A 16904-nucleotide genomic window follows, 5' to 3' on the forward strand; every position below is an offset into this window, starting at 1 on the left:
GACCCAGGGATCAAACCCGGGTCTCCCGCATTGCAGGCAGACGCTTTACTCTCTTAAGCCACCAGGGAAGCGACCCCATGGACTATACAGTTCATGGAATTCTCCAGGCCAGGCTACTGGAGTGGGTAGCCTTTGCTTTCTCCAGGGGATCTTCCCAACCCAGGAATCGAACTGGGGTCTCCCACATTACAGGCGGATTCTTTACCAGCTGAGCCACAAGGGAAGCCCAAGAATACTGGAGTGGGTAGCCTATCCCTTCTCCAGCGGATCTTCCCAACCCAGAAATTGAACCGGGGTCTCCTGCATTGCAGGTGGATTCTTTACCAACTGAGCTATGAGGGAAACCCATCACCAAGTACCAATTACCCAGCTTCAAACAGTGTCAACGCAGTCATGACTATGCTCACACTCTCTCCCCTAACCTCTAGGTTATTTTAAAAACAAAGTTGAGAAGAGAACTTAGGCCAAGGGGTCCCTTCCAAGACTGCTGCTGCCAGTGCCGACCCACACCTCCACAGGAGACCCTCCAACACTAGTAGAATGCACTTTCTTAGAATCCGAAAGCTATAATGTGAGGAGCTCAAAGACCCTAGGAGGAGATTCAAATGCTGCTGCTGCTGCTGCTAAGTCACTTCAGTCGTGTCTGACTGTGCGACCCCATAGACGGCAGCCCACCAGGCTTCCCCGTCCCTGGGATTCTCCAGGCAAGAACACTGGAGTGGGTTGCCATATCCTTCTCCAATGCATGAAAGTGAAAAGTGAAAGTGAAGTCGCTCAGTCATGTCTGACTCTTAGCGACCCCATGGACTGCAGCCTACCAGGCTCCTCCGTCCGTGGGATTTTCCAGGCAGGACTATTGGAGTGGGGTGCCATTGCCTTCTCCAAGATTCAAATGAAGGAGCATCAAAGACCTTTGGCGAAAAACCTCAGCTGCACGTCTAAGCAGCATGAGTACCAACTACCAGCCATAGTAAATGAGACTGTTTTGGGTCTCCCAGTCTTTTCCAGTGGCCCAGTCAAGATCATACAAAGCAGAACTATCCAGTTAAGCCAGAAAATCATGAGAAACAATTTTTTAAGCCCCCCAAAACAAAGCTGAGGACCTCCTTGGTGGTCCAATGTTTAAGAATCTGCCTGCCAATGCAGGAGAATCGAGTTTGACCCCTGGTTCAGAAAGGTTCTACATGCCATGGGGTAATTGAGCCTGGGCGCCATAACTACTGAAGCCCACGAACCCTGGAGCCTGTGCTCTGCAAGCAGAGGAGCCACCACAGTAGGAAGTCCACGCGCCAAACTAGAGCAGCCACCACTCTCTGCAACTAGGGAAAGCCCGTGCACAGCAATGAAGACCCAGTGCAGCCAAAACTAAAAATAAATAAGACATTTTTTAAAACTCTTTTTAAAAAAGCTGAGACATCGTTTCACTCATAAGTACTTCAGAATGAATCTCTTAAACGTGAAGACTTAAAAAAAAAACCCATAACCACAATACCACTATCACTCTTTAAAAAGTTAACCATAATTCCTTAATATTATCAAATATCTCATCAGAGTTCAAAGTTTCCCCAATTGCTCATAAATGCTTCTTATAGTTCACTAGTTTGGATTTGAATCAAATAGGTCAACACATTACATCTGCTTGATAAGTGTCTAAATTTCTTGAAACCTAGAGATTTCCCATCTTTTCTTTTCTTGTAATTTTTTGTTGTTGAAGAAACCGGGTTATCTGTTCTGTAGTTTCCCAGTCTGGATTTTGGTCATCGTATCCCCGCATGTCATTTCACATGTTCCTCTGATTTTTTATAAAACTCGTCATTGGATGCAGGGAGCTTGATTTCTTGGCAAAAATAATGCCTCGGTGAGTTTCATGTGTCTGGAGGGAGGTTCTCTCTCTTTGTGATCTGAAGATTGAGCAGCATTTCAGGGGTTGCCAATCTGATATCTTTCTTATAAAGTTTTCCCATCATGTAGGAGCTGAAACTATAAAGCTCTTAGACAAAAAGATAGACTGGCATGGGCAGAGGCCAGACCCTGCAGGGTCTATCTGGGCTGAAGTGGAGGCATGGTGCAGGGAGGGGCAGGGAGCAAGCAGAGTGCTATTTTGGAAATACCACTCTGGATGTTGAAGGACAGATTGGAGAGGAAGCCAGACTCAGGGGGCTGAGTGCTGTGGGATTCCACCATGGCTTTCTGGAGAAAACAGAACAACAAACAGTACAGAAAACAGTGGAACCAACTGTAAGGACAGAAAGCAGATCTTCAGTTGGGGAGGGAGGAGTTGAACACAGGGACCCACTGGAGGTAAGGCAATGGAGCCATTGTGTGACTTGGTGATGATGGACTGTGTGTTTGTCAGGACTCATTACCCTACCAGGTAGCCCAGGACTTGCCGAGGACATGGATGCTGTCTGACCCATCTCCGGCTCCCAGGCCCTGTTAGAGTGACCTCCGGGCTTTAGGTCCCGTCAGGAAGCCTCACCTGGATGACAGTCCCCTGTTTGTTCATTCATTTAACAAGCCATCCTTGGGCACCTACTATGAGCCAGTAGGTGGTACCAAGACTCTACTGAGTACCGAGACTCTCTGATGACCAAGAGCTCCTCAAGAAACATCAGGCTTGGGGACTTCCCTAGTGGTCCAGGGGCTAATGTAGGGGACCCAGGTTCGATCCCTGGTCAGGGAACTAGATCCACATATTACAACTAAAGAGGTCACATGCCACAACTAAGACCTGGTGCAGCCAAATAACTATTAAAGAAAGAAAGAAACATCCAGGTTTGGCTTCACACGGCCTGGATCCATCTGACACATTTTCAAGAGTTTGACTGGTGCCCATCTCTCTTGGTGGGCTTCCCTGATAACTTCAGTTGGTAAAGCATCCGCCTGCAAAGCAGGAGACCCCAGTTCAGTCCCTGGGTCAGGAAGATCCACTGGAGAAGCAATAGGCTTATTCTTGGGCTTCCCTTCTGGCTCAGCTGGTAAAGAATCCTCCTGCAAAGCGGGAGAGCTGGGTTCGATCCCTGGGTTGGGAAGATCCCCTGGACAAGGGAAAGGCTACCAACTCCAGTATTCTGGGCTGGAGAATTCCATGCACTGTAGAGTCCATGGGGTCGCAAAGAGTCAAACACGACTAGCAACTTCCACTTTCACCTCTCCTGATCACCCCCAGCCCCAGCTAGCTGGGCCTTGCCAGACAGAACTCACAGGTGTACCAAAAAATAATCTTTATTGTCACTAGTATAAAACAGAGATCAACTGGCCTCTCAGTCTGTACAAAATGTGGGTGTAAAGACCACCTGGGCTGCCCCCATTTCTCCCATAGTGTCCTGTCCCAGAGCAGCACCCTGGAGCTCCGTGAAGGGGAGAGGGCCACACAAGTGCCTTCCCTGAAGGAGAAGTTGAGGGTGGACTAGGTGGGGAGCACCTTCTGCTTGAGGGAGGCAAGGAGCAGAGGAGAAAACTGGAGTGGGGGAGCTCCCAGCCATTCATGATGATCCTGGCCTCACCTTCTACCCACTCTGAGTCCGCTCCAGGGCAGGCAGCTCCAGAGGAGGGGGGGCAGCCTGGGGTGGGCCGAGATGTGACCGGCCCGTGCAGTGGTCAGAGGGCCACGCGGGTGCAGCAGTAGCGCAGCAGGCAGGGCAGGATGCCGCGGTTCAGCTGGTGGAACTCCACGAGCTGCAGCAGGTCGGTGAAGCGAGTCTGGCCATCGTCCATGCTGAAGTACAGGCGCCCCTCCTCCTCGCTCTGGGGTGTGGCCACAGTGGGTGGGAAGTCAGGGAGGGGTGAGGGCCTGGAGGAGTGCCCTCCTGGGCCAAGGCTGAGGTCCCCATTGCTTGTGCAGCAGCAAGGAAAGAGGGGAGACCCCAGGCACCCTGGGGGCGGGGTAGGGAGGACGGGCTGCTGGGCGTTTCTGCGGCAGGAAGCAGGGATACTCACCGGCAGGATAAGGTAATGTTTGACTTTCTGCACGTGGCACAGAGAAAGCACAAAGCCCTGTGGGTTCCGCTGACTCTCTCGGACCAGGAACAGGCTGCCAGGAGACAAGGCAACGTGACCGGAGGACACGAGGCCACCACCCGGACCCAGGTCTGTTTCCTCCCTGGTCTGCTGCCCTGCCCAGCCCAGTCCCTTACCCATCAACCAGGCCCTGCTGCCTGATGAGCCGCTGGCTCTCCTCGCGAGAAATGCGTCCATGGAACCAGGGTTGTGTGCGGTGGATGGCTGGGGTGAGAGGAGGCAGATGGGTGGTCACTCCGGGGCGGGGACCCTCCTTCTCACCACCCACAACAGGAATGCTCAGAGAAGCCATACCAGCCCCTGCCCCTGAGGACAGCGGGCCCTCACCCACCTGCACTGAGGCTCGTGCCCGAGCTGGGGGTGGGCAGGCTGAGACGGTGGTTCGTTTTCTTCTGCAGAACAGTGGGGGACACGGGGGATCAGGGCACGGCTGGAGCATTACTAGCCCCTCAAGAATATAGAGCCTCTTTCTGCAGCTGGGTGCCTCCCCTCGCCCCTCGCTCTCCTCTCCCCACTCCATGGAAGCCCAGATGGAGAGCAGTACAGACAAGCAGCTGAGTGTAGCCCCCTCACCCGCCAGGCCTGGGCCTCCTCCAGGGCGGCGCTCAGAGCTTCCCGGGGGTTCTCAATGACACGCCCGGCATGGCCGGAGAAGTCCATGGCCACCAGGGTGTTGTCTGAGACACTCCTCTGCAGGTTGGACAGGACGGGAGAGGGGTCAGATGGGACCTCAGTATCCCTGGCATGGGGCCTGGGTGCCTCCCCTCCCCCTCCCACAACACCCTATGAACACTCACCGAAGGTGGGGAACCCCCACAGGGTGGGCACAGGTGGCGGCACAGTGTCTGCTGGTAATTCTTATACAGCTGTACCCCAAACTGCGAGGTGGAGAGAGAAAGAGGCCAGAGGTCACACACATGCTGGGGGCTCCGCTGTGGTGCCCCGCCCAGACCAGGACTCCCCAAGAATCGGGCAACATCCCTGCCCCTGGCTGAGGGGCTTCCTGAAGCCAGAGCTGCAACTCCAGTCTTGGACGAAGGATTCTGAGAGAGCACGGCTATGATGATGCCCTCTCATTCCAGAGACTTCCTGGGGACAGAACTATGACTCCTCCCTCACGCCAGGGATCCCGAGAGCTGGGTCAGCCCCCCAGCCAGTGCCAGGACCTCACCTTGAAGAGGCGGAAGGCGGCTAACCAGCAGGAGCGGCTCCGCTCATCCTCAGTGCAGAAGAGGCGAAGCCCCTTATGGCCATTTCGAAGTTTGTTTGGCTGCGGGGAGAGGAAACTGCCTGGTGCCACATCTGCCTTTAGAACCAGATGCCGTCTCCCGTCTCCGTGGGGCAGGGCAGGGTGCAAGGAGAGGAGGCTGGGGGGTCCCAGAAGCAGCTCAGAAGCCCCAGGTAGGATCCTCACCTTGATACAGAAGCCGAAGTCTGTGGGCATCCCATAGAGCTTGCGGCCCTGGGTCACCACGTACACATTGGACTCGTTCACATCTGCTACGTACTGCAGGTGCCTCGGATCCTGCGCAGCACGAGTGAGCAAGACTTCGTACAGGCAGACCCTATGCTCCTCTCACCATCCCCCCTCAACCAGCTGGGGAGAGTCCAGGCCCAGAGAGGAGCAGAGAAGTGCCCCAGGTCACACAGCACATAGAAGCAGAGCCAGGACTTGAACTCAGTTCGCCTGCCTCTCCCACTGCTACCTTCTGGGGCAGGTGAGCTGGGAGGGGAAGAGGGGTAGCTGAGGGTCTCAGGGCCTAGAGGGTGAAAGGTCTAGGAGTTCCCACAGAGAAGGGGCAGCTCCTAGAAGCACCAGGGATGGGGTCTCCCAGGGGCCGGGGCTGTCACCTTTAAGACCTCACCTTGGAAGTGCCCTTGGTGGAGTAATACAGGCCAGAGCGGCGCAGGAAGCAAAAAAACCGTTTCCAAAGCTTGCGCCCTGACCCCCGGAGCTGCAGGAAGCCCTGGATCTCTGGGAAGCTGCCTGCATTCAGGAAGTTCTGAGGACAGGAGAGCAGGGTGAGAGCCTAGAGGTGGCCACACACACACACACACACACACACACGCCTTCCTAGCACCTGCCTTGGTGGCAGGGGTTTACATTTACTGTCATGTAACAGAGGAAGAAACTGATGCTTAGGGCGGTGCTGGGCTTTCCACCCCATAGAGGGATGGCACGAGCTTCCCGGCCAAGAAGCCCCGGGCGATCCTGGGGAGTCACGGCCATGAAATGGGAGTGGGCCCTCACCTGGATGACGTCCTCATGGGACATGCCTGTGTGTGCATCCAGACAGCTAGAGACCATCTTTTCTGGGAACAGGGAGTGCTGGGGGCAAAAGGAGCCAGGAGTCAGGGACTGAGGATCCGGGTAGAGGTTGAGGTTTCTGGGCCCAGACCCCCCTCTTACACACACTCACTGGAGTGCTCTTGAACAGCTCGTATTTGGCAAAGTTCTTCCGGAAGACGATGCGGCTGTCTCCACCAATAGGCCAGGCAGCCTGCACTTCTGCCACTGACTCATGGTCCTCCAAGGCCCGCTCTGGGGTCAAGGGCAAAAAGCAGGGGTCAGTGGAGGCCAGTCAAGTGTGAAGCACTGCCTCCCAGGCCAGGCAGCCCCCTGCGCCCCAACTTACCCAGTGCTAGGTAGGGGTGGCACTCCACCAGCCCCCAGTTCTCGTCACTCAGGGCGTGAGATCGCTGCACCAGCATCTCGCACACATAGCGAGCCGTGGCACCTGTCGCCACCTCCACAGAGCGGCAGGTCCCATCTTCACTGTACACCTTTATGACCTGCACCCCAGGAATGGCAGGTGACGCAGGGAAGGGCAAAGGGTGGTTCTCTCCCATCCCCCTCTGCTCTACCCTCTGGGATCCTTGACCAAATCCCCTCCACCCAGCCAAGGCGGCACTGTATCTGCCCCATCCCCTAGCACCCCATGCTCCCTGCCTTCTGTTTCCCAGGGCAACTCACATGGGGGCAGCTCGTGTCTCGAGGGAGCAGCCCCCTTGCACTGGAGGACCCCCCAAGAATGGGGCTCTGTGAAGAAGGACTGCAGAGCTCGGGGAAGGGGTTGGGGATGGAGGGCAGAGAGGTTGACTGCAGCTCCTCCTCTAGAAGAAGTTTCCTGGGGCGGGAGATGGAGGGGAGGAGTTGACGGTAAGCTTCTGTGCATTACTCCAGTGCTGACCGCTCGCTCCCCCCAGCCTCCCTCCATCGGCCGACACCCCATTTTACCTGCTGGTTGGAATGGGCAGAGGCTGGGACCTCTTCACCTCCCCAGACAGAGGGGCATCGAGAGGCGGGGGAGTCCCAGGAGGGGTCCCAGAGGCCAGGTACAGGTCTTCTGGGGAGCTGCTGAGATGGAGCGGAGACAGACCCAGCTCCATGACCTCTAAGGGAGAAGAGAAACAGCTGCTCTTGTGCCCTGGTCCTGGGGATAGGGGCCAAGGGGACCCAGACCTCCTTCACCCTTCAGTCGGGTGCCCCTCAGAGTTTATCGGGCCCCTCCTTGATCTCCCCCTAACTGGGGTTCCCTGGAGCCTCTGGCGAAGGGCAGAGTGAGCCCCTGTTACAAAAAGGGACTCTGAGTCCTGAGAAAGAAGCATTCCTGCCTCATCACAGGTGAGACAGGGAGCAGATCAGCGTTTGGACTCCCAGTCCAGTGCTCTTCCTGACCCCAGGTTGCCCAGGGGAAGAGCTGGGAGGGTCCCCTCACCACAGGCCAGGCAGCAGCGACCGACTCCCTGACCCCCACACAGCCCGGTTCAGTGTCACCCTTGCACTTCCCAGCGTGGGGCACTCACTCCTCTGGGCTCTGCCCCAGGTTTTCCCAGGGCTTTGTTGCCAGAGCCTGTTGTGGCAACGCCTGCTCAAGTGCTGAGTGATGCACAGAAGGAGAGAAGGAGGTGGGGAAGGACAGGAACCAGGAGGGCAGGAGGCGGGCTCAGCTGCAGTGGGAGGGAGAAGGCGAGCCTGGGGGCCGCTGGGGCCTTGTGTGCCTTCCTTAGACCCCTCCCCCTCCCCAACTTTCTTGAGGCCTCAACGCCAGAGCCACCTCCTTTGAGAAACCTTCCTGGATTTTCCACATTCAGACTGAAGGGCTCCCTCTCAGCCCTGTGCTGGGGCCTCCGCACCAATGACTGTGCACCTGTCTTATCCACCCAGTGGTCTGAAGATGCCCAGCCATCCCAGGCAAGGCCAGGGTCTTACCCACGTTTTATTGCCCATAGGCACTACACGGCATCCAGGAGATGGGGATGGCCACCAGCAGGTGGAGGCATCGCTAGCCCCTCCTCCCCAGGAACCAAGACCCTTTAGGCTGGGCTGAGACCTGGGAGGGACCTGGGAGGACCTGCCGTTCTGTCCCCTGCCTGTGCTCCAGATACTGGGCCAGGGCTGTTAGCTTGCCTAAGGTGCCCAGGATCTGCCCCCCGTCCCCGCACCCAGGATGAGGCAGGTCCCCAAACTTTAAGTGAGGACATAAGGAGATTTGGGGGACAGGTGAGTCAGGGTGGGGCGGGACACACTGCCTGAAGCTCTCCATTCATCCTTGACTCATCTCCACTACTTCCTGGCTTAGGAGAAACACAAACAACCCTGCCTCTACCCATCCCCTCCACTCCCCCAGCTCCCCCCACAACAGGATTGGGGAGGAGGAAGATGTGGGTGGGGTGGGGGGAGGCTGAGGCTCCTCTGACATCATCTCCTCCTCCCCACCTTTGGCCTACCTCCAGACCAGGTCCAGGTGCAACCTGCAAAGGGCCCCCGGTAGCCACCACCCAGCCCAGGAGCCCCCTCACCCAGGAGGGAGAGAAGAAAAGCCTGACCGGGATTCAGAAGCCCATCTGGAGTGGAGCTGACCTCACAGGGGTGCCCCTGGGGTACCTAAAGTAACCCAAAGAAACGTGCAGTGCTCCTTCTCCTGTCCGGGCCCCCCAGACTTCCACTCTGCTGCTGCTGCCCACCCTTAGCACCCAGGACTCAGCTGGCCCGGGAGGGTCTCATCCTCATCATCCCTGGGAGATGAGGGTCCTTTTAATTCATATACTCTCCTGGGCATTCTGATCAAAGGCGTACTCCGGAGCAGGAGTGGAAAGTCAAGACACACAGGAAGACAGACACAGACAGGCAGACAGGGGAAGGCCAGGAGAGTGAGCCAGCGATGGGGCTGGGGGTCCTGCCAGGAAGGAAAAGATCCACCCACGGTAGGACACCAAGAGACACCAGCACATCAACACCAAAACACAAGGCCCCCACTCCCACCCCCTAACCTCTGACAAACCGCCCTGCTCACTTCATTCCAGGAAGGACTAGGGGAAGGGCTGCAGGAATCACCCACTCCAGGAAGCCAGAGACCAACAGTGGTGTGGTCTGAGACCAGGAGGACTAGATCCTCTCCCATCCCAGAGGGAAGGGGAATCTGGGCAGCGTTTGGAAGGGAAGAGGGTAGATTTGAATCAGACTAGAGTCTGGCCTCTGTGGGGGGCGGGAAGGCTGACTCTGGATGGGTTTAGCCTTCAGATCCCATCACCCAGCTCTCCAGAACCTTCTAAGGCAGGACAGGACTGGGGAGTCAGGACCAAAGAGAGGAGAGGTGGGAGAAACCGGTCCTCGCTGTCTCCCCTGGGCAGCCCCCTCCACCACCCCGAGAGACCTAAAACTTTCAACCTGAGGCCCTGGGAAGGTTATATTGAAGAAATCGACCCCCACATCAATCTGTCCCCTTAGTATTGCGACTCCCTTCTGCGACTTCCCCGCCCCCGTGGCTCGGGCCCCACCCTCCTTCCCGCCCTCCCGCCTCCAGCCTCCTTGTTTACTTCCTGAATCTTGCCCCACCTGGCTGGCCCCGAGGGCGGGTGGCAGGGCTCAGGGCAGAGGGCCGGTAGAAAACAAGGCCACCTTCGGTACCGGGCGGGGTGGGGTGGGGAGGGGCTGGAGCTGGGGCCTGGAGGTGGCGGGAAGGCCCCCGCCAGGCCCAGGAACCCCACGCCCTGCCCGCATCGGGATTTAGTTAGGAGGAAGGCTTTACCTGTGGGGGAGCGCTTAGGGTGAGGGCTCAGGTGAAGAGGCGGGAAACCCCTAGCTGACCTGGAGTTGGGGGCAGGGCCCCCAGACCCTGCGGCCCCGCCCCCTCCCGCACTGGGGGAAAAACATCCAATGGGAATGAGGGGGGCAGCTCTTTTAAAGTTTAATTCGGGAAGAATGCTAGAGTGTCTGTGGAGTTAATCATTACAGGCTGCTTGCCTTCACGGGGGCCCCCCCCAGCAGGATAGCGGGGAGGGGGGGGCGGGTGGAGAGGGGAGAGCAGAGTCCAGGACAGGCGGACCAAGAGGGGGCATTCTCGAGGCGCAGTGGGGTTGGAAGGCCTGGCAAGGGCAGGCAGGTGCGTTCTCCATCCCCAGCGTGCCAGGGAGACCCCGACTGGGATCCAAGTCTTCCCCAGGACTATTCAGACGGACAAGGCAATCTGACCCCCTCCCGCACTGCGCACCCACTCTCCCCAGGCCCTACTGCACTGCAGACCCCCAGCATCTAGCCCTTCAGCCTACCTAGACCACTTCTTTCTGAAGCCAGAAGGGACCACCCCCCTCCCCGGGGCCTGTCCCACCCCCACCTTCCCACCGGAGGGCTGTGCTGAGTCGCTCAGTTCAGTTTAGTTCAGTTGCTCAGTTGTGTCCGACTCTGCGACCCCAAGGACTGTATGTAGCTCGCCAAGCTCCTCTGTCCATGGGGATCCTCCAGGCAAGAATACTGGAGTGGATTGCCATGCCCTCCTCCAGAGGATCTTCCCAACCCAGGAATGGAATTGAACTGGGGTCTCCTGCATTGCAGACAGATTCTTTACCAGCTGATCTACCAGGGAAGCCTGTATTGCTGAGAGGATGCAATCCAGAGAGATGAAGCTCTAGCAATTCAGAGAATCTGTCTCCTTTACTGCCCTCCAAGTTGGAGGGTGCCCCGCTGCCCTGACAGAGACATCTGTCTTTAATAAAGACTTGGGGGAACTCAAACTGGGGTCAAAGCAGACGGAGCCTGGGAGACACTTAGGGCTGCCCCCTCGGCATTGAGACACCCCTCCCAGCTCTCTTTCTGGGGATGTGGGGAGGGGCTAGTTTCAGCGGGAAATCCGCCGCCTCTTGGGGAGGAGAGAAACTGGATTCCTGCTTCCCTGACCCCATCAGCAGGTTGGAGTGTGTGTTTGGGGCTGTTGGGGGCGGGGTGGAGAGGGACGAAGGAATGGGGAGAACAGGGAATGAAAACAGGGAAAGACCGAGGGCAGATAGTGAGGAGGGGGCAGGATGGGAGGCTGGAGGAAAAGAGAAAGTGAGGCTTCCAGAGAAACACAGCAGGAGGCCACATCTTTCTCCATATTCTCCAAAGATCTCCACATCTTTCTCCCGGATCTACTGGTGCTCCCCACCCCCAAGACTAAGTGCCGCGCTCTGGTCCTTACCTGGACCCTGGGTGTTGGCACACCTGGCTGGGGCCACCGATTTAGGAAGGGAGATGCCAAGCTCTTAACTACCTGTCCCCCCACCCCCACCCCCCCGTCCCCGCCCTTGGCCTGACATCACTGAAGGGGGGAAGGAGGGGGAGCCGGGCAGCCTCCTGTCCTGCCCACCTGGGCAGCCATCCAGTCAGCTCCTGGCCCTGAGACTGGCACAGCCTGGGGCCCTGGTGCGGCTGGGAGTGGGAGCAGATTGTCGTCTGCGACCGATCTTGGTCGCCTTACCTAGAGGAGCCCCAGCTGGAGTAGCAGGACACAGGGTCCGAAGTCCGGCGCTGTCTAGGAACCTCAGGTACCTGGGCTTGATCTGAAACCCCCTCCCTCTTCTCTACAGGTGGTAGGAGAGTGTCCCAACTTTGAAGTAGGAGTCGGGGGAGGTTGAGCTCTGTTGTCCAGGCTTCTGACCCAAGGAAACAAATTATCTTGGGCAGGTGGGGGCGGGGCCTGAGGGAGGGGCATGGGAGGAGGAAGCACCAGAGGAGGGGCGGGGACTCCCTGACACTCTAACCTGGCTGGGATTGTTTTTGTTCTTCTGTAGCAGGTGCCAGGGGAGAAACAGTCCAACTGTACAGCACCGAAAGCGAAGATCTAGAGTCCTCATGACCTGGGATGGAGGAGCAGGGACCTGGAAGATCAGAGAAAAGGGACTCGCCCACTCTTCCCCACGCCCCTTTCCAAACCTGGTCTGTTCATTGGCCAATTTAGGGGGCCTGTCTGCTGCTTAGGGTCTTACCCCTTGGGGCAAAGGGCACTCTATGAAAGAGGGAAGCCAGCCAGAAGGATGTCCAGCAACACGGCCTGCCCCTTGACCTCCAGCCACAGTCTGACCACCCAGGCTGCACCCTGGCCCCTCAGGGGCACCCAGCATATATCCTCCCTTCTAAGCAAAGTCCATGGTCTCAGGTTTTCCTTCTGAAATCGAAGGGGTTAGGCAAGGTCTCCCAGTGGCAGAAGTGGTTTGGGGAAAGCTCTGGTCAGGTGCCAGGGGACTCCCCTTAGCACTGGCCTTCAGCAGTAGGCAAACACAAGGTTGGAGAGAGGGCCTGGGAGACTGAGATCAAAGGCAGCAGCCGCCTTCCAGCCCAGCCCAAGTGGGTGACAGTTCAGTAAACAAATAATTCATAGGGGTGATAAGAGATCTGCCCTGGGGGACCTGGAGGAGTGACTGGATGCTCAACTTTCTCCAAACTCAGTTTTCCTTGAAAAAACCAAAGTGGACTAAGTGAAGAAGTGGGGAAAGAGGCAAGGTCAACTGGGCCACTGGATATCTTGTGAAAAACATGGTAGACAATTCACTCCATCAATCCTTCATTCACTCAACTAATATTTGTTAAGTACCTACTATATGCCAATCTCATGCTTGGCACTGGGGATACAGTGAGCAACAAAACAGATCCCACCGTTATCTTCATGCAGCCCAATCAGGGAGACTGATGTTAATCAAAGAACCAGGGCTTCCCTGGTGGTCCAGTCATTAAGAATCCATCTTACAATGCAGGGGACACCAATTCAATCCCTGGTCTGGGAAGATCCCACGTGACACTGAGCAACTAAGCCCGTGCACCACAACTACCGAAGCCCTCGTGCCTGGAGCCGGTGCTCCACAACGAGAAGCTCCCACAACTGCAGAGTAGCCCCAACTTGCTGCCACTAGAGAAAAGCCCAAGCAAAGCCACGAAGGCCCAGTGGCAGCCAAAATAAAAAGGAATCAAAGAATCACACAAACAGTAAGAGATGACAGGAGACAACCATACTGGGAAAACACACAGGGAGTTAGGGAAGACTTCTCCATAGAAGTGACAGTTGAGCAGAGGGGAAGTTGTCTGGATTGGAGGATTTGGATTGGTGGATGGGAAGGGGAGCACCTTTCATGATGATGAAACAAGTGCCAAGACCCTTGACAAAAGGGGACAGAGCGCGCAGAGGCAGAGCAGGATGGAGAAGGAAGGAGAGGAGCCCACACAGGTGTGGCTGAGCACGTGTGAAAGGTGTGGGGAAAGGCTTTGTACTCAACTGTGTCCCTCAAAGTGTGGCCTCCAAATCTGCCTGGGCTTGTGTAAAAACACACATCCCTGGGTTTCCCTGGTGGTCCAGTGGGTAAGACTCCTCCTGCCAATGCAGGGGACACAGCTTCGATCCCTGGTCCAGGAAAATTCTACATGCCATTGGGCAACTAAGCCCATGTGGCACAACTACTGAGCCAGCGTGCGTAGAGCCCATGATCCACAGCAGGAGAAGCCATGGCGATGAGAAGCCTGGGACTCGCAAGTGGAGAAAAGCCCAAGCACAACCAAAGACCCAGCACAACCAAACATAAATAAATAAAATACAACTTTAAAAAACCAAGCAAACAACAACAACAAAGAAACAGATCCCTGGGCCCCTCCCCAACTACTGAAACTTGGTCTCTGGGGACAAGACCCAGGAATGTATGGTATTGACAAGCCCTCAGGTGGTTGTTCTGTAAACCAGGTTTAAGAGCCATCCATCCTGTCTGTCCAGACCAGCAGGAACTATGGGCAGAGGCCAGACCCTACAGGGTCCATCTGAGCTTAAGTAGAGGCCCAAAGGAGCGGGCAGATTTATATTTTGAAAAAATCACTCTGGATGTTGAAGGATAGGATAAGTTGGAAAGAGAAACCAGACTCAGAGGGCTCAGTGCTATAGGATTCCATTTATATGACTTTCTAGAGGGGGCAGAATGCTAAGGACAGAAAACAGATCTGGAGTTGAGGAGGAGGGAGAGGGGTTGACAGCAGAGAAGCTTGTGAGGAGGTAATGGAGTTGTTGTGTATCTTGGTCCTGGTGGTAAGATGTACAACGGTGTGTGTCAGGACTGACAGAAAGGTACACTCCAGAGGATGTGTATTACTGTGTATAAGTTATATCTAAATTTCTTAAATAAAAAAAGAAACGACAATGAAAAAGAATAGATTTATAAATCAATAGGACAGTTTCAAGAGTCTAAGTAAAAATCCTTACATTTCTGGTCAACTGATTTTTTTTAAACATTTTTTTTTTTCTGATGTGGATCATTTTTAAAGTCTTTATTGAATTTGTTGCAATATTGCTTCTGTTTTGGTTTTTTGTTTGTGAGACATGTGGGATCTTAGCTCCCCAACCAGGGATCGAACCCGCACCCTCTACGCTGGAAGGCAAAGTCTTAACCACTGGACCTACTGGTTAATTGATTTTTGACAAAGGTGCCAAGACAATTCAGTGAGGGAAAGAACAGTCTTTTTGATAAATGGTTCTGGGACAAATTGAATAGCCACATGGCAAAAGATGAATTTAGATCCTCCCTTACACAATTTACAAATATTAACTCAAAATAGATCATGGATTTAAAAGTAAGAGCTAAAACTATAAATCTTCTAGAAGAAATTATGAGAGAAAATCTTTCTACCTTGGGTTAGGCAGAGATCTCAGATACAAATGAGACAGCAAAGCATAAATGACAAAATAAAAAGTTGATAAACTATACTTCGCCAAAATTTTAAAATTTTGCACTTTGAAAATTAAATTTTAAAAAATACTTGTGGAAGACTGGAGAAAAATAATTAAAGTCATATATTAGGAACTTTGTATACAGAATACAGTTGATCCTTGAACAATGCAGAGCTTAGAGGTACCAATAACCCAGAGTAGTTGAAAATCTGAATATAACTTTACAGTCAGCCCCCCCATCTGGTTTTCATCTTCAGATTGACACAAAACTTGTGTTGGAGAAGGCAATGGCACCCCACTCCAGTACTCTTGCCTGGAAAATCCCATGGATGGAGGAGCCTGGTAGGCTGCAGTCCATGGGGTCGTGAAGAGTCGGACACGACTGAGCGACTTCACTTTCACTTTCCACTTCCATGCATTGGAGAAGGCAATGGCAGCCCACTCCAGTGTTCTTGCCTGGAGAATCCCAGGGACGGGGGAGCCTGGTGGGTAGCACTATGTATTTACTGGAAAAATCCACATGTAAGTAGACCCACGCAGTTCAAACCTGTGTTGTAAGAGTCAATTGTATATAAGGAACTCCTACAAATCAGCACTAAAGAGACAAACAACCCAATTAAAAGTGGGCAAAAGATTTGAATAAATGTTTTTCCAAATTAAGATATATGAATGGCTCATAAGCACATGAAGAGGTGCTCAAGACCATTAGAGAAATGCAAATTAAAACCTCCTCACTCCCATTAGGATGGCTATAATGAAAGAGACAGACAAGTGTTGAGAAGGATATAGGGAAACAAATCATCATATATTGCTAGTAGGAATGTAAAATGCTACAGCCACTCTGAAAAACAGTTTGGCCATTTCTTAAGTTAAACATAAACTTTCCACACAACCTCGCAATTCTACCAGTAGGAACCTACCCACAAGAAGTAAAAACACATGTACATACAAAGACACACAAACATTCATAGCAGCATTATTCAAAATACCCCCAAACTGGAAACTCAAATATCCATCAACTGGTATTGAATAAACAAAACATTTCATCCATACACTGGGATATTTCTCAGCAACAAAAAGGAACCACTAGTACATGCTATAACATGGATGAACCTCAAAAACTTTAAAAGGAGTGCAAGAAGTCAGAAGCAAAAGACTGCATAGTATTTCATTTATATGAAATATCCAGGAAAGGCAAAATGATAGAAAGCAGATCAGTGGTTGCTTAGGGCTGGAGCCGATAGCTGGAAAGATTGAAAATACTCAGGTGGGACTTTTTTTAAGTCGATGGAAATGTGTGGAGATGGCTGCACAACTCCGTAAGTCACTGAATTGTTTTAAAATGAATGTTTTAAAGGGATGCTAGAGTGGGTAACCTGAGAGTATCCTTTGGTGGGGCTCCAGGGAAAGAAGAGGCAAGGAGACAGTCTCCATTTCTAGAGCTGCAAAACGGGAATAAAGAAGCCAGCTCGGTAGCAGGGTAGGATGAGACGGGGAGGTGGAGGATCTGGGTGCACGTGATGGCAGCACAGAGCCTGCGGAACAGAAGCCTTAAAGCCTAAGGTTTCCGAAGGCATGAGACAGGCGTAAACTACCCAGACTGTGCCTGCAGTTTAGAGCTTAAGAGTAAGAAGTACCTGAGTGTGTAACTGTGGAATGGTTTATAATGCCATCAGCAAGACAGGAGAAACGGCAACTATTCCATACCATCAGTCAACCCCAGGCCCTCTGCAGTCTAAGATATGTCATTAGATTAAATAAGACCGTGAAGTCCAGCGGACACTAGATGTGGGGCAAGACCGGCGCTCCGAGAACTCGGGCCAGGAAAGGTGGTCTAGGCCGATCCGCCCAGCCCAAGCCCTCCAGCTGGTAACACGGTCTTAACGCAGTAGCAGCCGCCTGCAGGGGGCGACCCGACGTCACGCG

General features: G+C 54.0%; 1 protein-coding gene across 5 annotated transcripts; it reads right to left on the reverse strand.

The window, feature by feature from the left end:
- Positions 1-3209: 3209 nt before the first annotated feature.
- On the reverse strand, positions 3210-16888 carry GRB7 (growth factor receptor bound protein 7). 5 transcript variants are annotated; one of them, XM_086357831.1, is made up of 16 exons: positions 16616-16888; positions 12040-12156; positions 7259-7415; positions 6995-7148; positions 6657-6813; positions 6441-6562; positions 6272-6349; positions 5886-6023; positions 5435-5545; positions 5192-5290; positions 4818-4898; positions 4594-4710; positions 4352-4412; positions 4137-4224; positions 3940-4033; positions 3210-3747 (listed from the first exon to the last, which is right to left on the reverse strand). In XM_086357831.1, exons 1-16 carry the CDS (start codon positions 16686-16688, stop codon positions 3601-3603), a joined length of 1794 nt encoding a protein of 597 aa, XP_086213957.1. In that variant the 5' UTR covers positions 16689-16888; the 3' UTR covers positions 3210-3600. The 5 variants fall into 5 exon arrangements, with proteins under 5 accessions (XP_086213957.1, XP_086213958.1, XP_086213959.1 ...); XM_086357832.1 differs by lacking the exon at positions 4594-4710; XM_086357833.1 differs by lacking the exons at positions 12040-12156; positions 16616-16888 and adding an exon at positions 11757-11925.
- Positions 16889-16904: the final 16 nt, after the last annotated feature.

Source organism: Bos grunniens, chromosome 19 (genome assembly GCF_055505025.1).
Source record: "Bos grunniens cultivar Pamir isolate PY7600 chromosome 19, Bosgru_T2T1.0, whole genome shotgun sequence".
Lineage (NCBI taxonomy): Eukaryota > Metazoa > Chordata > Mammalia > Artiodactyla > Bovidae > Bos > Bos grunniens.

Excerpts from the sequence above, each read along its gene's own strand:
- GRB7 (XM_086357831.1), bottom strand. The coding sequence starts at position 16,688 with ATGGTATGGAATAGTTGCCGTTTCTCCTGTCTTGCTGATGGCATTATA. Across the intron at positions 6,814-6,994 it reads GAGACACGAGCTGCCCCCAT|GTCATAAAGGTGTACAGTGA; the intron begins GTGAGTTGCCCT and ends CCTGGGGTGCAG. Across the intron at positions 4,034-4,136 it reads CAGCAGGGCCTGGTTGATGG|CCTGTTCCTGGTCCGAGAGA; the intron begins GTAAGGGACTGG and ends GTCTCCTGGCAG.